The sequence below is a fragment of the Elephantulus edwardii genome, unplaced genomic scaffold (assembly GCF_000299155.1).
Source record: "Elephantulus edwardii isolate Elephantulus edwardi_28Jun2011 unplaced genomic scaffold, EleEdw1.0 scaffold00137, whole genome shotgun sequence".
Classification (NCBI taxonomy): domain Eukaryota; kingdom Metazoa; phylum Chordata; class Mammalia; order Macroscelidea; family Macroscelididae; genus Elephantulus; species Elephantulus edwardii.
The window spans coordinates 7,150,345-7,172,421 of record NW_006399887.1 but is presented as its reverse complement, the minus strand read 5'-3'; the positions used below and the strand labels follow the sequence as shown (position 1 = coordinate 7,172,421).

General features: G+C 37.6%; 1 protein-coding gene across 2 annotated transcripts in view; it reads right to left on the bottom strand.

Moving 5' to 3' along the window:
* Positions 1–22,077, bottom strand: part of GABRA2 (gamma-aminobutyric acid (GABA) A receptor, alpha 2) — a 255,148-nt gene that overhangs the window by 105,230 nt on the left and 127,841 nt on the right. For both annotated transcript variants that reach the window (XM_006894170.1, XM_006894171.1), the window contains exons 4-6: positions 11,801–12,021; positions 10,767–10,849; positions 69–212 (exon numbers count right to left, since the gene is read on the bottom strand). In XM_006894170.1, coding sequence (XP_006894232.1) covers positions 69–212; positions 10,767–10,849; positions 11,801–12,021 — 448 coding nt within the window. The remainder of the gene's footprint in view (positions 1–68; positions 213–10,766; positions 10,850–11,800; positions 12,022–22,077) is intronic.

Below are 22,077 nucleotides of genomic sequence, written 5' to 3'. Positions count from 1 at the left end.
AAAATATTTAAAAAAAAAAAACAACCCACTTTAATCCATTCACTTTTCTGTAGGTCCATTTTACTAACCTGTACTGGATTTAATAGTCTCCTTCCCAATCGACTGGCCCAGCAGATCATACTGATTTAACCTGGAGCCATCAGGAGCCACCTGTACCGAATCAGACGCATTGTAAGTCCAAATATAGGTGACCTCTGAGGTTGTATACGCATCTGTAGAAAATCAGGAGGGGGAGAAACTTTTAAGCACTTGATAGTATTATCGATCAAGAAAATACAACACCAAAGTTTGCAGATTTGGGTAGAATCACTTTTTACTAAAAGTTAAAAAAAAAAAAAATCTGTATTTATAGATGACATTTAAAAGTAAAAAACTTACTCTTAAATTTTTACAGCTTTAATATAAAGTATATAAAACAGACAAAAAGACACCAGCATGAGCATGAGAGTATTTTTCACTGGACACATTACAAGAGGTGAAGAGCACTTTTTTAAAAATATCTAGTAAAAATCACTGGTCCCTGAGAAAGCTAAAGCCTTTCCTTTAATCCCTATACTGCAGATGAAGATATTGTAGTAGGCAAACTATAGATGTCAAAAGCCTAGCTAAAGAAGGTGTCTTAGAAATACAGCTAGCAGTAATGAAATAGTAGTCATAATCCAACACAGCATTTGTTTCTGGAAATTAAAACAACTCAGTTAAGAATGTAATGGCATAGCTACCCTGATACTAGGCATTTCATTAGAAAAATGAGAAATATTACAGAGTATGTAAAAGAAATCAGCATGCTACAGATATGTCAAGTTGCAAATCCTTCATAAAACATGATTTTTAAGTGAAGTAATTCCCCCAGATCTCAGTGGGCTGCATTGTCACAGGATTAGTTAAGGTACAAATTAGCACAGAGAGAGACCAGGTACACATGTCTTCTTTATTTGGCCAACGATGCAGAATTTAACAGAAGTGGAATTTCTCTAGAGTTGGCATACAGGCGACATGTCTTGTCCTAGCCTTTCGCTGACCCTGTCATTTTCTGTGCCTCTGTATGCCCTGTGGGCTGCAAGGAGGCAGGGTCACCTCAGAGTTAAATAAACAGACAATTCTTGCTATACAGCTGCCCTTTTAAAGAACATTTATGTGTTTCTGCTCTTGGGAATTCTCTGAAATATTGTGAACTCCTAGGTCTTGAGCAACACTGAGCACTGCTGTCCTATTTTCAACTGTGAGAGAGAAAAAGGCAGCTGTATCCCTGACAACAGCTCTACTTCCAGCCCACCAGGATGCAGCAAAGTTAATTTCTCTACCATCTACATATTCTCGGTTAAGCCATGGATGATGCTACCAGTTAATATACAGGGCTACTAACTGAAAGGTTCTAAGTTCAAGTTAACTCAGTGAGAGGCATCTCAGATAACCTAGCCGCCAACTTTGAAAAACCATTGAAAATCTTGTGGAGCACAGTTCTTGCCTAGCCTCTAACAAATACAGGGTGCCAGGAGTCAGAGCCAAACAAAAGCAACTAACATTTTCCTTTTTCATGCTGGAGGCGGTTCTGCTACTGAACTTCATCAAGGTATAGTGCCACAAATCAAGTAACAAGAGAATTAGTATTTATATGTCCATGCTTTATTCTATGTAAGGATTTGTAATGGTATGTTGTTATGTCTGGTTCTTTAATTATCATTTCTAAATACAGTGAAATACTGATTGCATGTATTAGTATAACCGTGCTCATGCAAAATCTATACCTAGACTATAAGGATATTGTACGAACAGAGCAAGGACATACAGCTGGGTTTAAAATTGGGGAACGTGTGCATCCATGCTGTATCCTTTCTTCAGACCTATTTAATCTGTATGCTGAGCTGATTATTCAAGAAGTCTGAGCCTATGAAGAAAAAGTGGCAACAGGATTGGAGAAAGATTCATCAATAACTTTTCAAGATACCAAATCTTGCTTGTTGAAAGTGAGGACTTGAAGCACTTGCTGCAAAAGGTAAATTCTGCAGCCCTCAAGATGGATTGTTTCTCAATATCAAGAAAACAAAAATCCTCACTACTGGGCCAACAAATAGCATCACAATGGACAGAGAACGGATTCAGGTTGTCAATGACTTCAGCTTACTTAGTTCCTTCCATCCATAATCAATACACTTGGTACCAGCAGTCAGGAGACATCCTGGACTGGGGAAGCCTGCAGTCCAGGGAACTTTTCAAATTACTGAGGAGTAACGGTAACAGTTTGAGAACTAAGGGGTACCTGATTCAGACCATAGTCTTTCCAGTTACTTGCTATGCATCTAAGTGCTGGATAGTGAATAAGGAAGGTAGAAGAAATGATGCTTTTCACCTGTGGTGTTGGAGAAGAGTGCTGAAGATTCCATGAACTGCCTACTGAACAGATATGTCCTATAGAAGGTGCTGCCAGAGTGTTCCCTGGAGGTAATCATGAGGAAGCTTCATCTTACATTCTCTGGGTATTGTTGCCTGGTGAGATTATACCTTGCAGACCCATCTCATGCTTGGAGAGCTAGAGGTGTGGCGGAAGAGAGGAAGACCCTCAACAAAGTATGATGACACACTGACTATGGCAAATGGCCTGAGTATCAGAGATTGTGAGCTTGACAACAATAACATCTACATCTGTGAATTATAAGAGATGTCTTTGTGTTGTGGTGTTAGAGAAAGTACTGAATGGATAGTGAACCTGTCTCATGCACATCTCTCGGTCATGTCAAGAGGGACCAGTCCTTGGAAAAAGACATCATGCAGGGGAAAGTAGAAGGTCAGAGAAAGAGAAGAAGACCCCAAACAAGATGGATTTATACAGTGCCTGTAACAATGACCTTGAGAATATCAGAGACTGTGTAGATGGTCCAGGACAGGGCAAGATTCAGATCCACTGTTCATAGGGTCGCTCTAAATTGTACTTCACTCAATGGCACTTAACAGCTGCAACAGCAAAGATAACAACTGCATCTCTACCCCTCTATGGATAAAGTTATCAGATGCCACTGAGTTGATTCTAACTCAGAGAAACTCCATATACAACAGATCATGTTCCCTATCCTTGCCTGGAAGGAGCACCCTGGTTGAACTTCCACAAAGACCAACTTTGGGATGGATGTTTAGTAGTCTTCTCAAACATCACAACTCAAAGACTTCCTGTAATCCATAAATAAAGATAAATACCAACAAATGCTAACAGTATTTCACTAGTTTTATCATTCACAAATGCTATTTGCAAATCTGGCGTTTCACTATGCCACTTAAAACCCATATCTCTAGAGAGCAAGACATGGTATTAGTTCTCTTGTTATTTGATCTCACCATCCTTGCTTCTCATATACTTCTGATTCTACTTCTTCCAACATAAGATTTGTTGGTTCTTTTGTTACTCCACAATACTGTCAATATTTTCCTACCTCAACAAAAACTAAAAAAAAAAAAACACCTCCCATAAAAGGGCCAATAAATAACACTATGATAAATGGAAGTATGAATATTATCAATGACTACATTTTCATTTACTGTTAATGACTAATAAATCAGCAGTTAACCAAACAAATGATGTATTGCATTAGGTAAATCTGCTGCAAAGGACATTTTTAAAATTTTATTAATTTTGATAAACATTTACAGAGATTTTGGATTTCCATTCATTCATTGTTGCACTTTTCTCCCTCCCCACCCCTCCCCCGACTTCGCTCTTCTCTTTAAGGTAAAAGAATTCCTTCACTGGTACACAATCCCCCACCCTGAGTACACTCCACTATGCAACCTTCATTCTGGACTCCTGTGATAACCATAATACCCTATCATAATATCACTTTTAAACTGTTCTCTCCCTCATCTGTTTCAATGCTGTATACATAATTTATCCAGTGTTTCTCAGTCTTACCCCAACCTAGATGTTAGTCCCATTCTACAACAGTGGTACTATTCAGTATTTGTCTTTTTTGTGACTGAGATATTTCACTCAGCATAATGTTGCAAAGGACAACGTTTAAAGTCTTAAAAAAGAAAAACATAAATCCTTTGATTAAAACACTCCTGACCAAAACCAGAATATTTTCAATAACCTTAGATGCACGTGAAAGCTAAGCAATAATGCAGACTAAAGAAAGAACGCATGTATTTGAGTCATGGTGTTGGTAAAAGATAATGATTGTGTCTTGGACTGCTGGAGGAAGACACTGACACGGCTGGGAAGAAACAGCCAGGCTGCGTCTCAGAAGTGGGAATGACAAGTCTTCCCCTCACATACTCTGGACATGTTATTAGGAGCAAGTGTCTGGAGAAGGATATCAAGCTTGGTAAAAAGTCAGTGAAAATGAGGAAGGTGCTCATGGAATGAGTTGACACAGTAGCTACAACAAAGAATTCACACATGACAACAATTCTGAGGATGGCACAGTGGTGGGCAGTGCTTCATTCTATTGTACACAGGTTCTATAGGAGGTAGAATGAACCTGAGGACCCACATTTAACAAGCACATTCATTACCACCGCTTACAGTGTTGAAAAGTGCTTGCAAACAGTCACAGATGCAAGAACCCCAAAAGGACAGATCTACTCTGCATATTCATGATCTTTATGAATCAGCATCAACTAGTTTGAAACTTGTTTATCTTACAAATGTTATGTGAGAAATTTTATGAAATGGAAATCCAAAAATATGCATATATTTTTTTTTTCTCTTATGTCTCTATATATTTTTTCTAAACAGCAAAGAAATATATTTATTTATATCTATATTGTTGTTATGTGCCATAGAGTCACATGCAACTCACAGTGACCCTAAGCACAAGAGCTATGAACCCTACTCTATTCTGAACCAATCCTGCTGTCTCTGACACTCCTACCCCCACCACCCCAGTTACTATGTCAATCCATCTTTTCCGGAGTCTTCCTCTCCTGTGCTGTCCCTCCATCTTTACAAACATGATGTCCTTCCCCCAAGACCTGCCCCTCCTTGTAACATGTCCATAGTGTGTGAGCTAGAGTTTCAAAATCCTTGCCTCCATGAAGCAGCTTGGTTTCACTCTCTCCAAGACAGACCTGTTTGTTCTCCTGGTAAAATCCATGGTTTATGTTCAAGACTCTTTTGCAGCACCACAACTCAAAGGCATTGATTCCTTCTTTATCATACTTTGTCACTTTCCAACTGTTTGATGCATAGCAAGTAATTGCAAAGATGGTTGGATAAGGTGCATCTTAATCTCTCAGCACTTTGGAGACGTCCTTGACAGCAGATTTTCCCTATGCAATTCATCTTTTGATTTCCTAACTGCTGGTGCCAAGAGGGCTGATTGTGGAACCAAGCAAGCTGATATTATTAACAATCTCAATCTCTTTTCCATCTGTCATGGTGCTATTAACTGGACCAGTGGTGAGAATCTTCAATCTATTAAGACTGCAGTCTTTGATATTCTGGAGCCAACTGGGGTCCTCCTCAGTTTCAGCAAGCAAAGTTGTATCATTAGTACAATGTAGGTTGTTGTTCTGTTCTGTACTGTCAAGTTAGAACTAACCAATAACTTACCCTCCAGCAGGTTTTCAGTGACAATAAATTTCACAGGAGTACACTGTCCATTCTCCTGTGGAGCATTTGGTGGATTTGAACTGCATACCTTTGAGACTGCAGTACAGCTTTTACCACTAGGCCACCAGAGCTCTCTCTCTCTCTCTCTCTCTCACACACACACACACACACACAGATTCACTCTCTCACATACATTACATTTGAGAAATTCTATTTCAGATATAAAATATCTCATTTCAATTAGTTAATCATTTATGAGTGGCTTAACTAAGGAAAATTACTTATAATATGGAAAAATAATAACACATGTACAGATCACCTAGTGGTTATTTCTGTTAAATGCCATTGAGTCCAGTAGTACATCAACCTATGAACAATAGATGTGAACCCTGTCCCATTCTCATCATCTCAGACACACTTGGGCCCATTTCTGCAGTCACTGTGTCTTCCCAACTTGTTAAGGGTCCTCCTCTTTTTTTCTGACTCTCTACCTTTCCAACCATGTTGCCCCCTTCTAAAGAACAGCTCCTAGCAATATGCACAAAATCTGAGAGATGAAGTTTCACCACATTGCCTTCAGGAACATTCTAGCTGAATATTTTCTAAGCCTTTCTGTTCATTCTTTTGGAAGTTCATGGGATACTCAGTACTATTCTCCAACATCACAACTCAAAGGCATAAATAATTCTTCTGTCATCCTTGTTCATTGTGCAGCTCTAAGTTGAGTATCAGGTGACTAAAAATCCCATGGCTTGAATTAGTCTTCAGACTGGTATCACTGCTCTTCAGTATTTCGAAGAGATACCTGACAGCAGACTTGCCCAGTGCAACATGTCTCATCCAAGCAAGAATGAATCATTAACAACTTCAATCTTTTCTCCACCTATCATGATGGTGCCTACTGACTAATGATGACAATTCTCATCTTCTTGATGATACGTAAACCATATTTAAGCTGGAGTCCTAAATGTTCTGCTGCAAGCAGGTCCTCTTCACTTCTGCAGTTTCATGTCCCTCTCACTTTTGGCATGTAAGGTTGTGTCATCTGCATAATGCAAGTTGTTGATGAGACTTTCTCCAGTTCTAATGCCATATTCCTCTTCATAAAGTCCAGCTTTGCAAATTATTTGTTCAACAGACAGACTGAATAAGTATGGAGAAAGAATACATTCCCTGGCACACACCTTTCTTGATTATATTTGGACAATAACTTCCTGGTCTAGCTACTGGACAAAATTTATCTTAGGAAGGTTGTTTTTGTTTTTGTTATGTGCCATCAAGTTGTCTGCAATTCAAACACCCTATGTACAACAGCCCTAAACCCTGCTCTAGCCTGTGCCAATCTTAATATCTTTGACACATCTACCAACATTACCAAAATCTCTGAATCAATCCATCACATTGAGGGTCTTCCTCTCTTTCACTGTCCCTCCACCCTCCCAAGCATAACATCCCACTCCAAGGACTGATCCCTCCTTGCAACATGCCCAAAGTATGTCAGACGAAGCTTCAGAATCCTTGCCTCCAAGGAAAAGCCTGGTTTAACCCACTCCAGGGCAAACCTGTTCGTTTTCTTAGTAGTCCATGGTACATTCAATATTGTTCTCCAGCACCACAGCTCAGAGGCATCAATTCTCTTTCTATCACCCCTAGTCAATGTTCAGCTCCCTAATGCATAGCAAGTGATTGTGAAGACCATGGCCTATATCAGGGGCACCTTAGTCTCCAGACTGAAATCACTGCTCTTCAGAACTTTAGAGAGATTTCTGACAGCAGACTTTCCCAACGTAATACGTCTTGTAATTTCTTGGCTGCTGGTGCAAGAGTGTTGATTGTGGAACCAAACAATCTCAATCTCTTCACCATCCATCACTATGCTGCCAATCGACCCAGTGATCAGAATCTTTGTTTTCTTAATATTGAGCTTCAATCCATAATACATACCATTATTTTGAATCAAATTTCAAGTGACACACACTGTGACAGATAACAAGGATGTGTCCTATGGGCCAAACGTCAGAAGGGCTTCATCATACAACACGAAAAAACTTTAACTCATTGTCTTTCTTGGGAGCAGGAGTGGCAGTCTTTTTGTCAGAACCATTTCATAGCAGACTTCTAGCATGTTTCAGAGGCTATAAATTCCAAAGAAGAAGATGGCCCAACTTTCTCTCAAGTAGCAAGTAGTGGATTTGAACTACCAAAGAGCAAGCACCATTGGCTTAGCAACACAACTTCCTACCTACTATGCCACCACAGCTCCTTAATTTAAGACATTTGTTTCCTAAAAATCAGATCACCTACCCCAATTCAGAATTTAAATCCAACCTTTAAGTGTAAATAAAAGAAAACTAATTCCTTAAACTCTTACTCTACTTTCTAGAAACTGCTTAATGAGATGCCGAAGGGCTGAGACTGCCCAATTCAGGTCTATATTAGTAGTTCTTGGTGCACTGCCACACACAGAGGAAAAACTGCCCAGTTCATTCTTGCTGGATAAATGAACCAACTCAGAATCCTTAAATGCTGCTCTTTACTGGTAGGGAAGATAGAAACCGAAAGAAGAAGCCATTGCAAGCTCCTTATTAATTAACAAAAGGATAAAAAGCTTTGTTTTTTAAAAAATATTTCATTAGAAATTCTGTCTCAACACGTATACTAAAATTTATCAGATGCTCCATTTCTTACTCCTAGGTTATATATTAAAGGAGCCTTGGTGGCTGGCGGGTTACTGAGTCCCATTCTCAACCTAAAGGCCAGCTTTGAGGTAGCTGGTCTACTAGCTGCTCTGTGTGTGTGTGTGTGTGTGTGTGTGTGTGTGTGTGTTGGGGGGGAGAGACAGGCAGTTTCCTCCCATGTGATTTACAGCTTCTGAAAGCCCATGAGACAATCACATATGCTTCAGTCTATACTTCATGACATATAACAACAAAGATTTCATTAAGCACCAGATACATTTTATCTGAGTTTTATTCTTTGATAAACAAGAAAAATATTGTCCAATCATTTGTAATTATTAAATTTGCTTCCAAACTTGTCTTAAACTGGAAGCTCCGCCAAACACTGTCCACCATAGGCAACTGTTACGGCATTTAACACCCCAATGGCACACGGCTTGGCATCACAGCAAAGCCAGATTACCTCACAGTATGGCAAACGGACATAAGAGTGCTGTATGATTCAGAAGTATGTTCCTCCAAAATATAATCAACCAAACTTAAAAACCAAGGCATTCCATGAGCTCCTTCATTCCACAATCCTTTATAATCAAACATTCCCATTGTCTCTGACCAAAAGCACCTATCTTGGAATGTCCAGCTGTTTCCTCAAGGCTTTGCATAAACACTATCAATTGTTCTGGGATTCCCATTAGTCTCAAGAGTCTGCCACAGTTTGTTGTGATCTATATAGTCAAACGCCTTTGCATAGTCACTGAAACACAGGCATTCCTCTGGTACTCTCTGCTTTCAGCCAAGATCCATCTAACATTAGCTATAATATCCCTAGTACCACGACCCCTTCTAAACCCAGCCTGCACTTCAGGTGTGGTATATATACATATATGAAATACCTCACACTCATTGTCATCAGGTTGGAATCAACTCACAGCTGACCCTCCAGTGGGTTTTCAGAGGTTGTAAATAGTACAGAAAAGAGACTGCTCATCTTTGTCCCTCAGAACAGCTGGTGGACTCAAGGTACTGTCCTTTGGGTTGGCAGTGTAACTCCTTACTCATGAGGTCACCAGACCACCATTCAAAAGATTGAGCACATGGGCTACTTTAGATTGCATTTAAACTATTTCTCAGGTGCGTTTTTATTTTCATAATTGATACTTTATATTTGATGTCTTAATGCCTTGTCCACTGAATAATTCTTTTCCTCCTGACAGAATTACTGCATCTTGAATAAAGCTTTCCTTTAGTGTCAAAGCTTTTCAATTTTCTCTTTAATGCCATTTTTTGCAATGCAAATGAGATTCCCCCTGCATCTGCTGTATTTTCTGAGCGTCGTGTTTACGTTGTATAACATGATTGACTATCCGAAATAATTTTGGAAGACATGCCAGTATTGAAGTGATAGTTTCCATGACAATAAAAGGCGGCTTTGTAGCTAAACAAAGAGGGCATTCTTAAAAGAAAATTGAGTACTGCACCTTTTTATAAGAATGTACACAAGTAAGCCTGAACGTCAAACTCGACAAAATCATGGTCAGAAAAAATAATTGGAGGGTTTTGCATGCATATTAGACCTCATTCTTCCCCTCCACCCAGACAGTTTATGAGAAGATACTTTGTCATGAGATATACTTTATATGATAAAATGAAAGATCTGCATTTCTCTGCTGTTTCCTTATTGAAACAGAATCAAAAGTTGGCCAGAATGGACAAAGATTGAGATTCTGGGAAGAGTACAGGTTCTTTATAAGGTCAGAAGATAAGACACACTCAGACAAAGAGAAACTGCTTACTTAGCTGGTCCATGAGTTTATCACAAACCTGCCCTGAATGCTTTGTTGTCCACGAGAGGTGTCTTAACCTTCCCTCTTTTCAATCATTCCAGCGTTAGGAATGCTACTGTGGCAAACAAGGTATAACCAGTGAGTTAAAGAATGCCAAAGGCATAGAGCCTTCTCTGAGATTTTCTCTACATGGAAGGTGCATGTACAGAGCAATTCAGCTATACCATAATGAGATTTATTTTAGGAAAGTTAAAAACCACACAAAACAACCGTCCATTAACAGGAAAGAAGGAACACAATTGCTTCTGTGTCTGTTGCTCTCAACAGGGTGAGTGCCATTATAATAAATGGCACCATTCTTTTTTCTTTACAATTCATTTGTAGTTGACACAAAAGTGACATTTATTATGACTTGGTAATGTGCCAGCATTTAGAAAAGATAATAAATGACATTATGCTGACCTTCAAGTTGCTCATGGTCTAGTTTCACATTTGTAAATATATCTGCCCTTTATGAACAGTAAAATAATTGAGAATTTAAGCACCATGATTAATATATAATGATATTTGAGAAGTATCACAGAGCTGGCCAATTAGTTCCTTGAGGGCAATCAGCATGTCTTTGCTTCTGAATCTTACTGGAAAAACGTGAAGCGTTCTGTAAAATATGGAGAAACTAAGAAATGGTACATGTTCAAGTGCTGGGAACAATCTCTGATATGACCGACACACAACAAGAACCTTCATCCCTGTACTTACAGCTGCCGAATTTCAGAGGGCAGGAATGGGCATCCATTGGGAAATCCTCCAAGTGCATTGGACATTCAGCTTGTACCGTAAGCCTAAAAGTCAAAATTCCACTCTTTGTTTAAGTAAACTGGCAAATCAAGACAAAGTATGTTACAAGTGTCTAGAGTTAAATTAATGATGAGGAATGCCTTCCAAAATAACATCATATTAGGTATCATATTTAGCACTGGAATATGTATTTGTTCATTTATACATGGGTGAATTTTCAGAAGATATTGCCATATATATGAGAGCTCAAGGAACAATATTTATTAAAATGATACTTTATCTAGTCATTTTGTGTTTAGGATTGTTATGAAAAATAACCAAGTCATGTAATCATTATTGAAGGGTATCCAATATAATCCTAACTCCTAATAAATATAAACTTTAACATGAATTTTAAAGCTATAGGTAGTTGGTTCTTTCCCTTCACAGTAACTTGATAAGGGAATCTAAATATTAAAGCTTGCTTTAAAAAATTCACTTAAAATTTTAATAGGGGCCATAAATATAAACTTTAACATGAATTTTAAAGCTATAGGTAGTTGGTTCTTTCCCTTCACAGTAACTTGATAAGGGAATCTAAATATTAAAGCTTGCTTTAAAAAATTCACTTAAAATTTTAATAGGGGCCTAATGGGATTTTAAAAATAAAGCTATATTGCTCACATAAAAAAAATTTTAAGTAATAGCATCTAAATATCTACTGAATTAAAATACAGTGCAAATGTTAAAGAGGCACAAAATAATGAACTCTTTTTTATCATATTAATAGTTCCTTTAGTTAAAAAATAAACTCTTAGTAATAATTGAGGTAATTCTTAAGTTTTATGCATTAAGATGAGAATAGATGTTACTTTATTGCTTATTTCTAACAGTCAAGTTTGTTACATGCACTTGAATAATCTGCAATTTGTATTAATACCAAGCATAGGTAGATTCGCTGGTAATATATGAATTTCTCAGGATTTGAATGTAATGTTTCAAATGTGGAAACATACCTCATTGTATACAACAGAGTCCCATCATCCTGGATTCTAAGCAGCTTATTTGGCATTGTCATATTATGCGCTACTGATTTTTTTCCATTGTGAAAGAAGGTGTCTGGGGTCCATATTTTGCTAGCCATTAAGTTGTTAAGTCGAAGGATGTTCATAGGACCCTTAAATTTCAACCGTTCATCTTTCCATTTTTGTCGAAAGAAAACATCTATTGTATATTCCTGAAATGTAAAAGAGCATGCCTCTGAAAATAGTAAAATTATTAGTTACAAGAAGAACATTTAAAAAAATGGAATAAAAATCATTTTCTAAAATAGGTTAAAAGAGAAAAGGTTACACCGTAAGAAGTCAATTTTAATCATAAATATCAATTCATCAGAGTATCAATAAAGTCAACCATTTATAAGGGATAAAGCTAAAAAGAAAGCTGCTGTCTAATACAATGCATAGTAATCCATAGTCACAGTAAAACATAGCGCCTTAGGGTTTTCAATGATCTTGGCCTTTTAGAATCAGGTCACCAGGTCTTTCCTCTGATGCACTTTTGGGTGGACTTGAGATGCTAACCTTTTGGTTAGTAGTCAAATACTAAACTGTTTGCACAACCCCTACAAACAGAACAGTGCATACATACATTATCATAATTAAGTATATATTTATGTAAAAAGAAAAGGACAAATTTACTGTTCCTGTTGCTTTTATATCAACTAGGCCTCAGACAAACTGCTTTACTGTATTCTATACTTTAGAACAGCTTAGAGCCATAGCTTATACTCGGACACAGTCTGAATGGATGAAATATATCTCAATAACAAATAAGCAAGCGGACTTCTCAGAGGCCAAAGGAGAAAGAAATGGAGAGAGGGAAAAGGGGAGGGCGAAAGGGAGGAAGTGAGGGAACGGGGGGGGGGGGGGAAGACAAAGAAAGAATTATTAACTGTCAAATGTATATAAGTCATACTTCTTGTTGCCAAAGTAACTGTAGAATATATTTCTTTTTTACCCTGAATAATGGCGAGATCATATTAAGGAAGAAAGGAAGAATGTGTCCACGGGTAATGATTTTAGTTGTTTATTCCGGTTGTAATGCACGTATTTAATAAGTTGTTAGAACACACTTAACCACTGCAACACCAGGGATGCACCTTGATGTATATACCTAGTTAGGTGAATTTACAAATTATCATACCTACTTTTGATGAAGCTAAAATCAGAGACATACTCAAACAACTATAAAAGGTTACTGGTAAGAAAGATAGACTGACAAAGTGAATAATTGACATAGAACAAAATGATGACAAAAAGAGAGGCACTATTATCCCTATGATAAGCTAAATAATAATTACTCAATAAATTCTAAAAAGAAATGTGCAAAAAAATATTTAAAATTATAAATGAAACTAAGTATACCTGCACAGTTTCTAACGATAAGCTTCATATTAAGTTTATATTTTACTTAAGCATATATTACATTATGAAACTCTAGTTAATGACAGCATAAGGTCCTAACAACTAAGACTTAAAAATTAAGTACCTAGAACTTGTTGTAATCATCCAAAATTGGTGAATGTGTTAAAAAATAAGAAAATGATTTAATAACTCATGCATTTCTTCTTCTGTTAGCTACAAAAATCATTAAAAGTAACCATTAGACTAATACAATTTAAGATCAAACTACTGAATTGCTAGTGTTGTTATTGTTAGTTGTTGTCGAGTATGACTCAGTTATGCTATGAACAAAAGATCTGAACCCTAGTTTATCCTGCACCATCCTCACACTTCCTGACACACAAAAGCCCTTTGCAGCAGTCATGGTGTCAATCTACCTGGTTGGGGGGCGGGGGTCTTCTCCTCTGGCGACCCTAAACTCTTTCCAGCATCATGCCCTTCTCCAAGGAATAGCTCGTCCTAGCAACATGCCCAAAGTGTGTGGGGCAAAGTCTCATCACTTCTGCCTTCAAAGAACACTCCAGCTACACCTTCTCTAATATAAACCTGTTTGTTCTGCTGGCCATCCATGGGATGTTTAGTACTCTCCTCCAACACAACAGGCTCAGAGGCGTCAACTAGTTTCTGTTATCCTTATTCACTGTCCGGCTCTCAGGTGCACAGCATGTAATTGGAAAGACCAGGGGCCTGAATCAGATGCACCTTACTTCTCAAACTGACACCATTATTCCTCAGTAATTTGGAGAGGTCCCTAACTGCAGTTTTTCTCAGTGCAAAACATCTCCTTATTTCCTGATTACTGGTACTATCATAAAGATTTTTTTTTAAAAAAAGCTTTAATAGTGCACATGCATAAACATGGCCAAATGTTCATTGGTGATGGTTGTTGTTGTCAAGTGCCAGCAAGTTGAGTACAACTCATAATATCCCCACGAACAACAGATCTGAACTGTGTCCTATCCTGTACCAAACTCACAATCTGTGTGTGGCACACTCAAACCCGTTGCTGTAGTCACTGTGTCAATCCATCTGGCTGAGTGCTGACCTTTCCAAGCATGACGTCCTTCTCCAAGGAACAGCTGTTCTTAGCAACATGACCAAGGTATGTGAGACAAAGCTTTGCCATCCTTGCCTCCAAGGAGCGTTCTGGTGGACCTTCTCAAAGAAATATGTTTGTTCTTTTGTGAGTCCTTCGGGTATTCAGCACTCTTCTCTAACATAACAGTTCAAAGGCATCACGTTTTTTTTCTATCATTATTCACTGTCCAGCTTTCAGCAGCATAGCAAGTGACTGATAAGACCACAGTGTGAATAAAGCACATCTTAGTCCTCAAACTAACATCACTGATCCTTAGTTATTTTGTGAGGTCCCTCACTGCAAAACATCTGTATTGCAATTCTAGTTTCCCAATGCATTTCCTGTATTCCTTCTGACTGCTGGTACCAAGTGTATTGAAGTAAGATGAAGCCATTGACAGTCTCAATCTTTCCTCCATCTTTTCTATAATGCACTGATAGTTAGCAAATATAGGTGAAAGATGGCAGGAGAAACACTCCCACAATAGGAGATACCTATTAGTTGTATTTAGGGAAAAGACAGCATTGTACATGTGTGAAGTACATATAGTTTGATCAAGGTAAATGAGGTCATTCAGACAAATACAAAAGAAAATTATATTTTTGATGAAGGATATGAGAAAAATAAGAAACAAAAGTAAATAAACATATGGTTAAACACCTATGTATACAGACATTTATCACTATAAATATTTGATGTATTTATAAGTATATACTTATATATCCATTCCCAAGAAAGATGATACAACAGAATGTGGAAATTATTAAACAATTTATTAATAGTACATGTAAGGAAAATAATGCTGAAGATCTTTTACAAAGAGCTAAAATAAGACAAAGAGCTACCAGCAGTTGAAGCAGGACTTAGAAGAGACCACAATACCAAGGATATCATTGCTAATGTCAGATGGATTCTGGCTTAAAACAGAGAATATCATAAAATTTTATATTTACTGACTGTGTGAACCATAACATATTATGGCTAACACTAAGAGAATGGGTAATCCTAGAACATTTAAAAGCTCCTAAACTTAAAACATGAGGCTACTGTGTAAAGAGAGCAAGAGAAGACTTGTTTTTACATGCCATCTCATCGAGTATGAACCATAGCAAACTTATGAGCAACAAATCTAAATCGTGTCCTATCCTGTGCCATCCTCACACTTCCTGAAACACTACAGCCCACTGCAGCAATCACTGTTTCAATCCACAATCCTCCTATCAGAGGTAAAGACCAGATTGGAAGTCAAGCAAAATGAGGAAAAACAGTGGCAAGTATCCTCTAATAATTGGAACATGGGATGTAAAAAGCATGAATGTTGAAAAACTAGAAATTGTGAAAATGGAATGGAACGCATAAACAGCGACATTCTAGGCAGTAGTGAGATAAGGTGGATGAGCTCCGGCCACTCTGAATCAGATAATCACATGGTATTCTATGCTAGGAATGAAAAACAGAAGAACAATGAAGTTGCATTCATAGTAAAAATTTCAATTTCAGATTCTATCTTAAAGTACAATGTGGTGACAGGATATTGTCCATATGCATACAAGGAAGATCTGTTAATATGACTACTACTCGAATATATGCTCCCTCAGCTAAAGTCAAAAGGGACAAAATTGAAAACTTTTACCAAATATTGAAGTCTGAAACTGACCAAACATGAAACCGAGATGCATTAGTAACTGGTGACTGGAATGCAAAAGTTGGACACAATAAAGAAGAAAACAACAGTAGAAAAATATGGACTTGATGACAGAAATGAGGCTGGAAATAGAATGATCAAATTTTCTATTTTCAAAGATACATTAACTGCAAATATCTTTTTTAAAAAACACAAACAGTGACTTTGCACAACGACGTGACCTAATGGTCACAGAAACCAGATTGACTACATCTGTGGAAGGAATCGCTGGAGAAGTTCAAGATGAGCAGTCAGAACTAGATAAGGGACAGACTGTGGGTCAGACAATTAATAACTTAGGATCCTGAATCTATTAGATCTAAAATTCAAAATCATTTTAAGAATATGTTTGAAGCATTATCTATGACAGAAGACCAGATTATTTGTGGGATGACATCAGGAATATAATCCATGAAGAGAGCAAAAGGTCATTACAAAGACAGAGAAGAAATAAAATTAAAAAAAAAATCGTAATAGATGTCAGAAGATTCTGAAAACTGCACTAGAGCACTGGGAAGCCAAAATAAGGAAAACACACTAAAGTAAAAGGGGTGAACAGAAGATTTCAAAGGGCAGCTCCAGAAGACAAAAGCAACGTATGGTAACGGAATGTGCTAAGAGTACATGAGGAGAACAGAAAAGGAAGGATTTACTCTGCATTGCGAAAGCTGAGAGAACTGAAAACCAAATTTAAGCCTCATGTCACTCTTAATACTGAAAGATAACATAAGCAAACGTTGAATGAACAAGGAAGCATCAAAAGAAGATGGAGGGATACACAAAGTCACTATACCGAAAAAAACCTGACTTACTCAGAAAAATTTCAGGAAGTATCATATAAGCAGGAGCCAATGCTTCAAAAGGAGGTTGCTGAAGGTGCACTGAAGGCACTGGAAAAATGTAAGGCCCCAAGGATCTATGAGAACCAGTTGACTTGTTTCAATTAACAGATGCAGCCCTGGACATGCTCACCAGTCTATGCCAGGAAATACAACAAGCCAAGGGATTGGAAGAGATCCATATTTGTTCCTATTGAAAAGAAAGGTGATCCAACAAAATGTGGAAACTATAAAAATATATCACTAATACCACATATAAACAAAAATACTGCTGAAGACCATTAAAAAACAACTACAACAGTACATAGATAGAGAACTGCCAGAAGATCAAGCAGGATTTAGAAGAGGTAGTGGCACCAGTGTACATTGCTGTTGTCAGATGGATCCTAGCTGAAAGTAAAGAATACCAGATGAATATGTATTTATGATCTATTAACTATGCAAAGGCATCTGACTGTATGGATCATAACACATTACGGCTAACATTGAGAAGAATGGGAATCCCCAAGCACTTAACGGCACTCAAACAGAGCCTATACCTAAATCAAGAGGCTGCTGTGTGAACAGAGAAAGGGAACACTACATGGTTTAAAATTAAGAAAAAAGTCTGTCAGGGTTTTATTTTCTTTCCATATCTATTCAATCTGTATGCTGAGTAAATTATTCGAGAAGTTGAACTCTATGAAGAAGAATGTGGCATCAGAATTGAAGGAAGATTCATCAATAAATTGTATAATGCAAATGACACAATCTTGCTTTCTAAAAGAGATGACTTGAGGCACATTTTGCAGAAGATTGCATCTCAATATCAAGAAATAAAAACATCTTACAACTGGACGAATGGGCAACAACATGACAGATGGAGAAAAGACTGATAGTGTCAACAACTTCATCTTACTTAGATCCACAATCAACACCCGTGGCATCAGAAGTTAAGAAATTAAAAGACATATTATACTAGGCAAATGTGCAGTTGGGGACATCTTCAAATTATTGAGGAGCAATGATGTCAGTTTGAGGACAAAGGTACATCTGATTCAGGCTATGGTCTTTCCGAGCACTAACTAGGCATCTGAGAGCTAGACAAACAAGAGTAGCAGAAGAACTGAGGCCATTCAGCTGTGGTGTTGGAGAAGAGTACTGAGAAACCCATGTACTGTCAAAAGAATAAATATACATGTCTTGGAGAAAGTGCAGCCAGAGTGCTCCTTGGAGGCAAAGATGATAAAGCTTTGCCTCATATGGTTTGGACATGTTGCTGGGAGCGGTTATTCCTAGTAAAGGGACACCATGCTTGGAAAGGCAGAGGGTCAGTAAAGGAGAGAGAGATCCTCAGCCAGGTGGACTGAAGAGAACACTACATGGTTTAGTTTTCGGAAAGCTGTGTGTCAGGGTCGTACCCTCTCGCTGTACCTATCAAAACTGTATACTGAGCAAATTACTTGACGGTCTGAACTCGATGAAGAAGAATGTGGCATCAGGATCAGACAAAGACTCACGCATAAACTGTGCTTTGCAGATGACAAACTCTTGCTTGCTGAAAGTGAGGACTGGAAGCACTTGCTGCAGAAGATCAACAAATAAGTTTTCAATATGGATTGCATCTCAACAACAAGAAAAGAAATATCCTCACCAATGGACCTATCGGGAACATCATGAGCTATGGGGAAAAGATTGAAACTGGCAACAATTTCATCTTACTTGGATCCAAAATCAACATCCTTGGTACCATTAGTAAGGAGATCAGGAGGTTTGTTGCACTGGGAAAGCCTTCAGTCAGGACTATCAAATTATGCAGGAGCAATGATATAATTTTGAAGATTAAGGTGCACCTGATACAGGTCATGGTCTTTTCAATCACTTAGTATGAATCTAAGAGTTAGCCAGAAGAAAAATTGATGCCTTTGAGCTGTGGTGTTGAATATCCCATGGACTTCCAAAAGAATGAAAAAATGTTTCTTGGAGAAAGTGCAGCCAGAATGTTCCTTGGAGTCCAAGATGACCAAAGAGTTCATCTCACATATTTCAGGCATGTTGCTAGGAGGGACTATTCCTTGGAGAGGGACCTCATCCTTGTAAAGGTGGAGGGAGGGTGAAAGACCCACAACCAGATGTACTGACACCGGGACTGCTGCAAGAGGCTCGATGTGTCCTATATTGTGAGATGGCACCGCAAAGAACAAGGTTCAGACCTGTTTTTCATGGGGCCACTATTAGCCATACTCAACTCAATGGAACCTAACAACAACATAATATGTGAGTATATATAAATTTATAATAATATCTAAAGACATACATGCATGCATGCATGTATATTCATATTTGACTACATAGGAACACAGCTATGAATACTTCTTAGACCTAACTAGACACCTCTTGAGATTAGTTTCAAGAATTTGGAGACTTTGTTATTAGAAAGAATTCCATTAATTGATATAACTCATAAAGTTCTATCTCCCAATGTAGTGTATAGTGTACTATTCTGAAAAGTTTGCAAGTGGTCATCTAAACACATTATTAGTCTCTGCTAATCTGGAGCAAAAAGGAAAGAAGGAAATGAAAGGCTATGGGAAGAAATTATGCTACAGAACTGAGTCGGAATGAGTCATAGTCTAATCTAACATGAAACCAGAAGATCTAGACTATGCCTGGCAACAACTACCATCCCTGTCCTGACGACAGTCACAAGAGATGCATCCTTACAGAACAGGAGAGAAAGATAGAACTCAAATTCTTAATAGAGTCAAGACATACTGGACCAGTTGAGACTAGAGGATTTCCCAGGACTATCATTTTGAGATACATGTCAAAGCTTAAGTCTTCAGGTCACTTAATTACCTCAACAATAACAGAATGAATACCAAATTAAGAAAATTACTTACGAATAAAAAAGATGTTTTAAAAAAATAGAAAACCAAAACTCTCTAGGAGACCAAATGCTCATAAATTATTATGACGCAGAGAGAAGCATAGGAAGAGGCATGGAAACTAGATACAAGAAATCATACAAGTAGAACAGAAGGAGTAAGAATAATAATACACTGTGAAAAATTCAGCCAAGTATTACTGAATAATTTGTGTAGAAATTGTTAAATGAAGACCTACTTAGCTCTATAAATGCTCACATTTGAACAATATTTGAAAACAAATAAAAATAATAAAGCACTCTTAAGACTAATTATAAAAAAGTATTGTAAAAATTTTAAGCAAAATTAACATTTATAAATAAATAGTTATTATTCTTTAAAACAGTCTTCAACATCATCTCATTCTTTCCTATGTTAATGCTTTAAGGGATATTTGATAATATTTTTTTTATTTGGTGCTGATGTTGCTAGATGTCATGAGTCTGCGCCTACTTACAGTGATCTTGTGTAGAAAAGAACCAACAAAAAAAAAAAAAAGAAAGAAAAGAACAAACCCCGCAGCCTGATCCTAAGTCATCATCACAATCTCAGCTGTGCTTAAACAAGACCATATAGATAAACCCACTGTTCTTAAGTCAATTCCGCCTCTTGGCGAGTGAATTTCCATCAGGTTTCCAATTCTACTTGAAAATACAGCCTCCTCTTTCTCCTGCAGAGCAGCTGGTTGATTTGAATGGTCAGCATTTCTGTGAGCCGCCAAACATTTAAAATATTTTAACAACAGAACTGCTGATACATTAACATATTAGTACAAAACTAAACGCATGGAATAAAAAAATCCATAAGCAAACAAATGCAGATAATTCTTTAGTTTTGCTTTCTTCTGATTAAAAAAAGTTACAAAAAATGAGACATTTCAATCAAGTTATATTACATATCTACTAAATACAAGATGCGTTTCTAATAAATTATTTGTACATGAGTCCCTTTACAAAAACATTTTCAGTGTTTAAAAGGACTATTGTTCAAAAGGTACATAAAAAATTATTTCACACTTGTTGCAACAATAGATGAATGGTAATCCAAAGTCTCTGTAAACGTTCATTAAAATTAATAATAAAAAAAGAAAAAAATTACTTCACACTTGTTATTACTATCTATGTTAAGATAGTAATTACTTATCTTTTGTTAAAATAAAATTTCTGGAAAAAGTATAAAATGTTATATCTTCATATATTCCTAAGACTTAGAATTGAGGGTCTAAGACAAAGAAATACCACCACTGAGCACATAATCCCTCAAAAAAGACTCAATTAAAGCAAGTTTCAAACCAAAATACACATAAAGACAAAGCAGCATGCAGCCAATCCTATTATCTATGTAGAGAAAAAGTGAAGCCAATTTAGGACTAAAAGAGCTGTAGGATGTATGTTGGTGGTGGTGATGTTTGTGTTATGTGTAGGATGTATATATTCCAATATTTGAAAAATGCCTTACAGAAGAAGTAATCTAATGCCCTCTTTTTTTTCCCCAATGGGACCACAGATAGAGATGACATTTGTTGTGGCAGAATCCCGACAAAGATGCAGTATCCAATCCCGTATTTTTTTTTAACTTAGTATTTTTTAATGATCAATACGTATTGTAGCTGATGCTAGATGGATCTTAGCTGAAAGCAGGGAATACCAGAAGAATGTCTATCTGTGTTTCATTGACTATGCAAAGGCGTTACACTGTGTAGATCATAACAAACTGTGGCTGACTCTGAGAAGAATGGGAATCCCAGAACAATTTATTGTGCTAATGCGAAACCTATACTTGGACCAAGAGGCAGTCGTCAGAACAGAGCAAGGAAACAATGCGTGGCTCAAAATTGGGAAGAGCGTACGCCAGGGATGTGTCCTGTCCCACACCTTTTCAACCTGTGTGCAGAACAGATCATCCAGGAGGCTGGGCTCTATGAGGAGAAATGCGGCATCAGGATTTGTGGAAGATCTATCAACAATCTGCGTTATACAGATGACACAATCCTGCTTGCTGAAACTGAGGAGGACCTGAAGTGATTACTGCTGAGGGTCAGGGACTGCATGCAGCCTCCAATAGAGATTGAGGCTCAATGTCAAGAAGACAAAGATTCTCACCACTGGACCAATTGGCAGCATCAGGGTGGATGGTAAAGAGACTGAGATTGTTCACAGCTTTAGTTTGCTTGGCTCCACAGTCAACACTCTTAGCACCAGTAGCCAGGAAATAAAAAGATGCATTGCCATGGGAAAGTCTGCTGTTAGGGACCTCTCCAAAGTACTGAAGAGCAATGGTGTCTCTCTGGAGACTAAAGTGTGTGTGATACAGGCCATGGT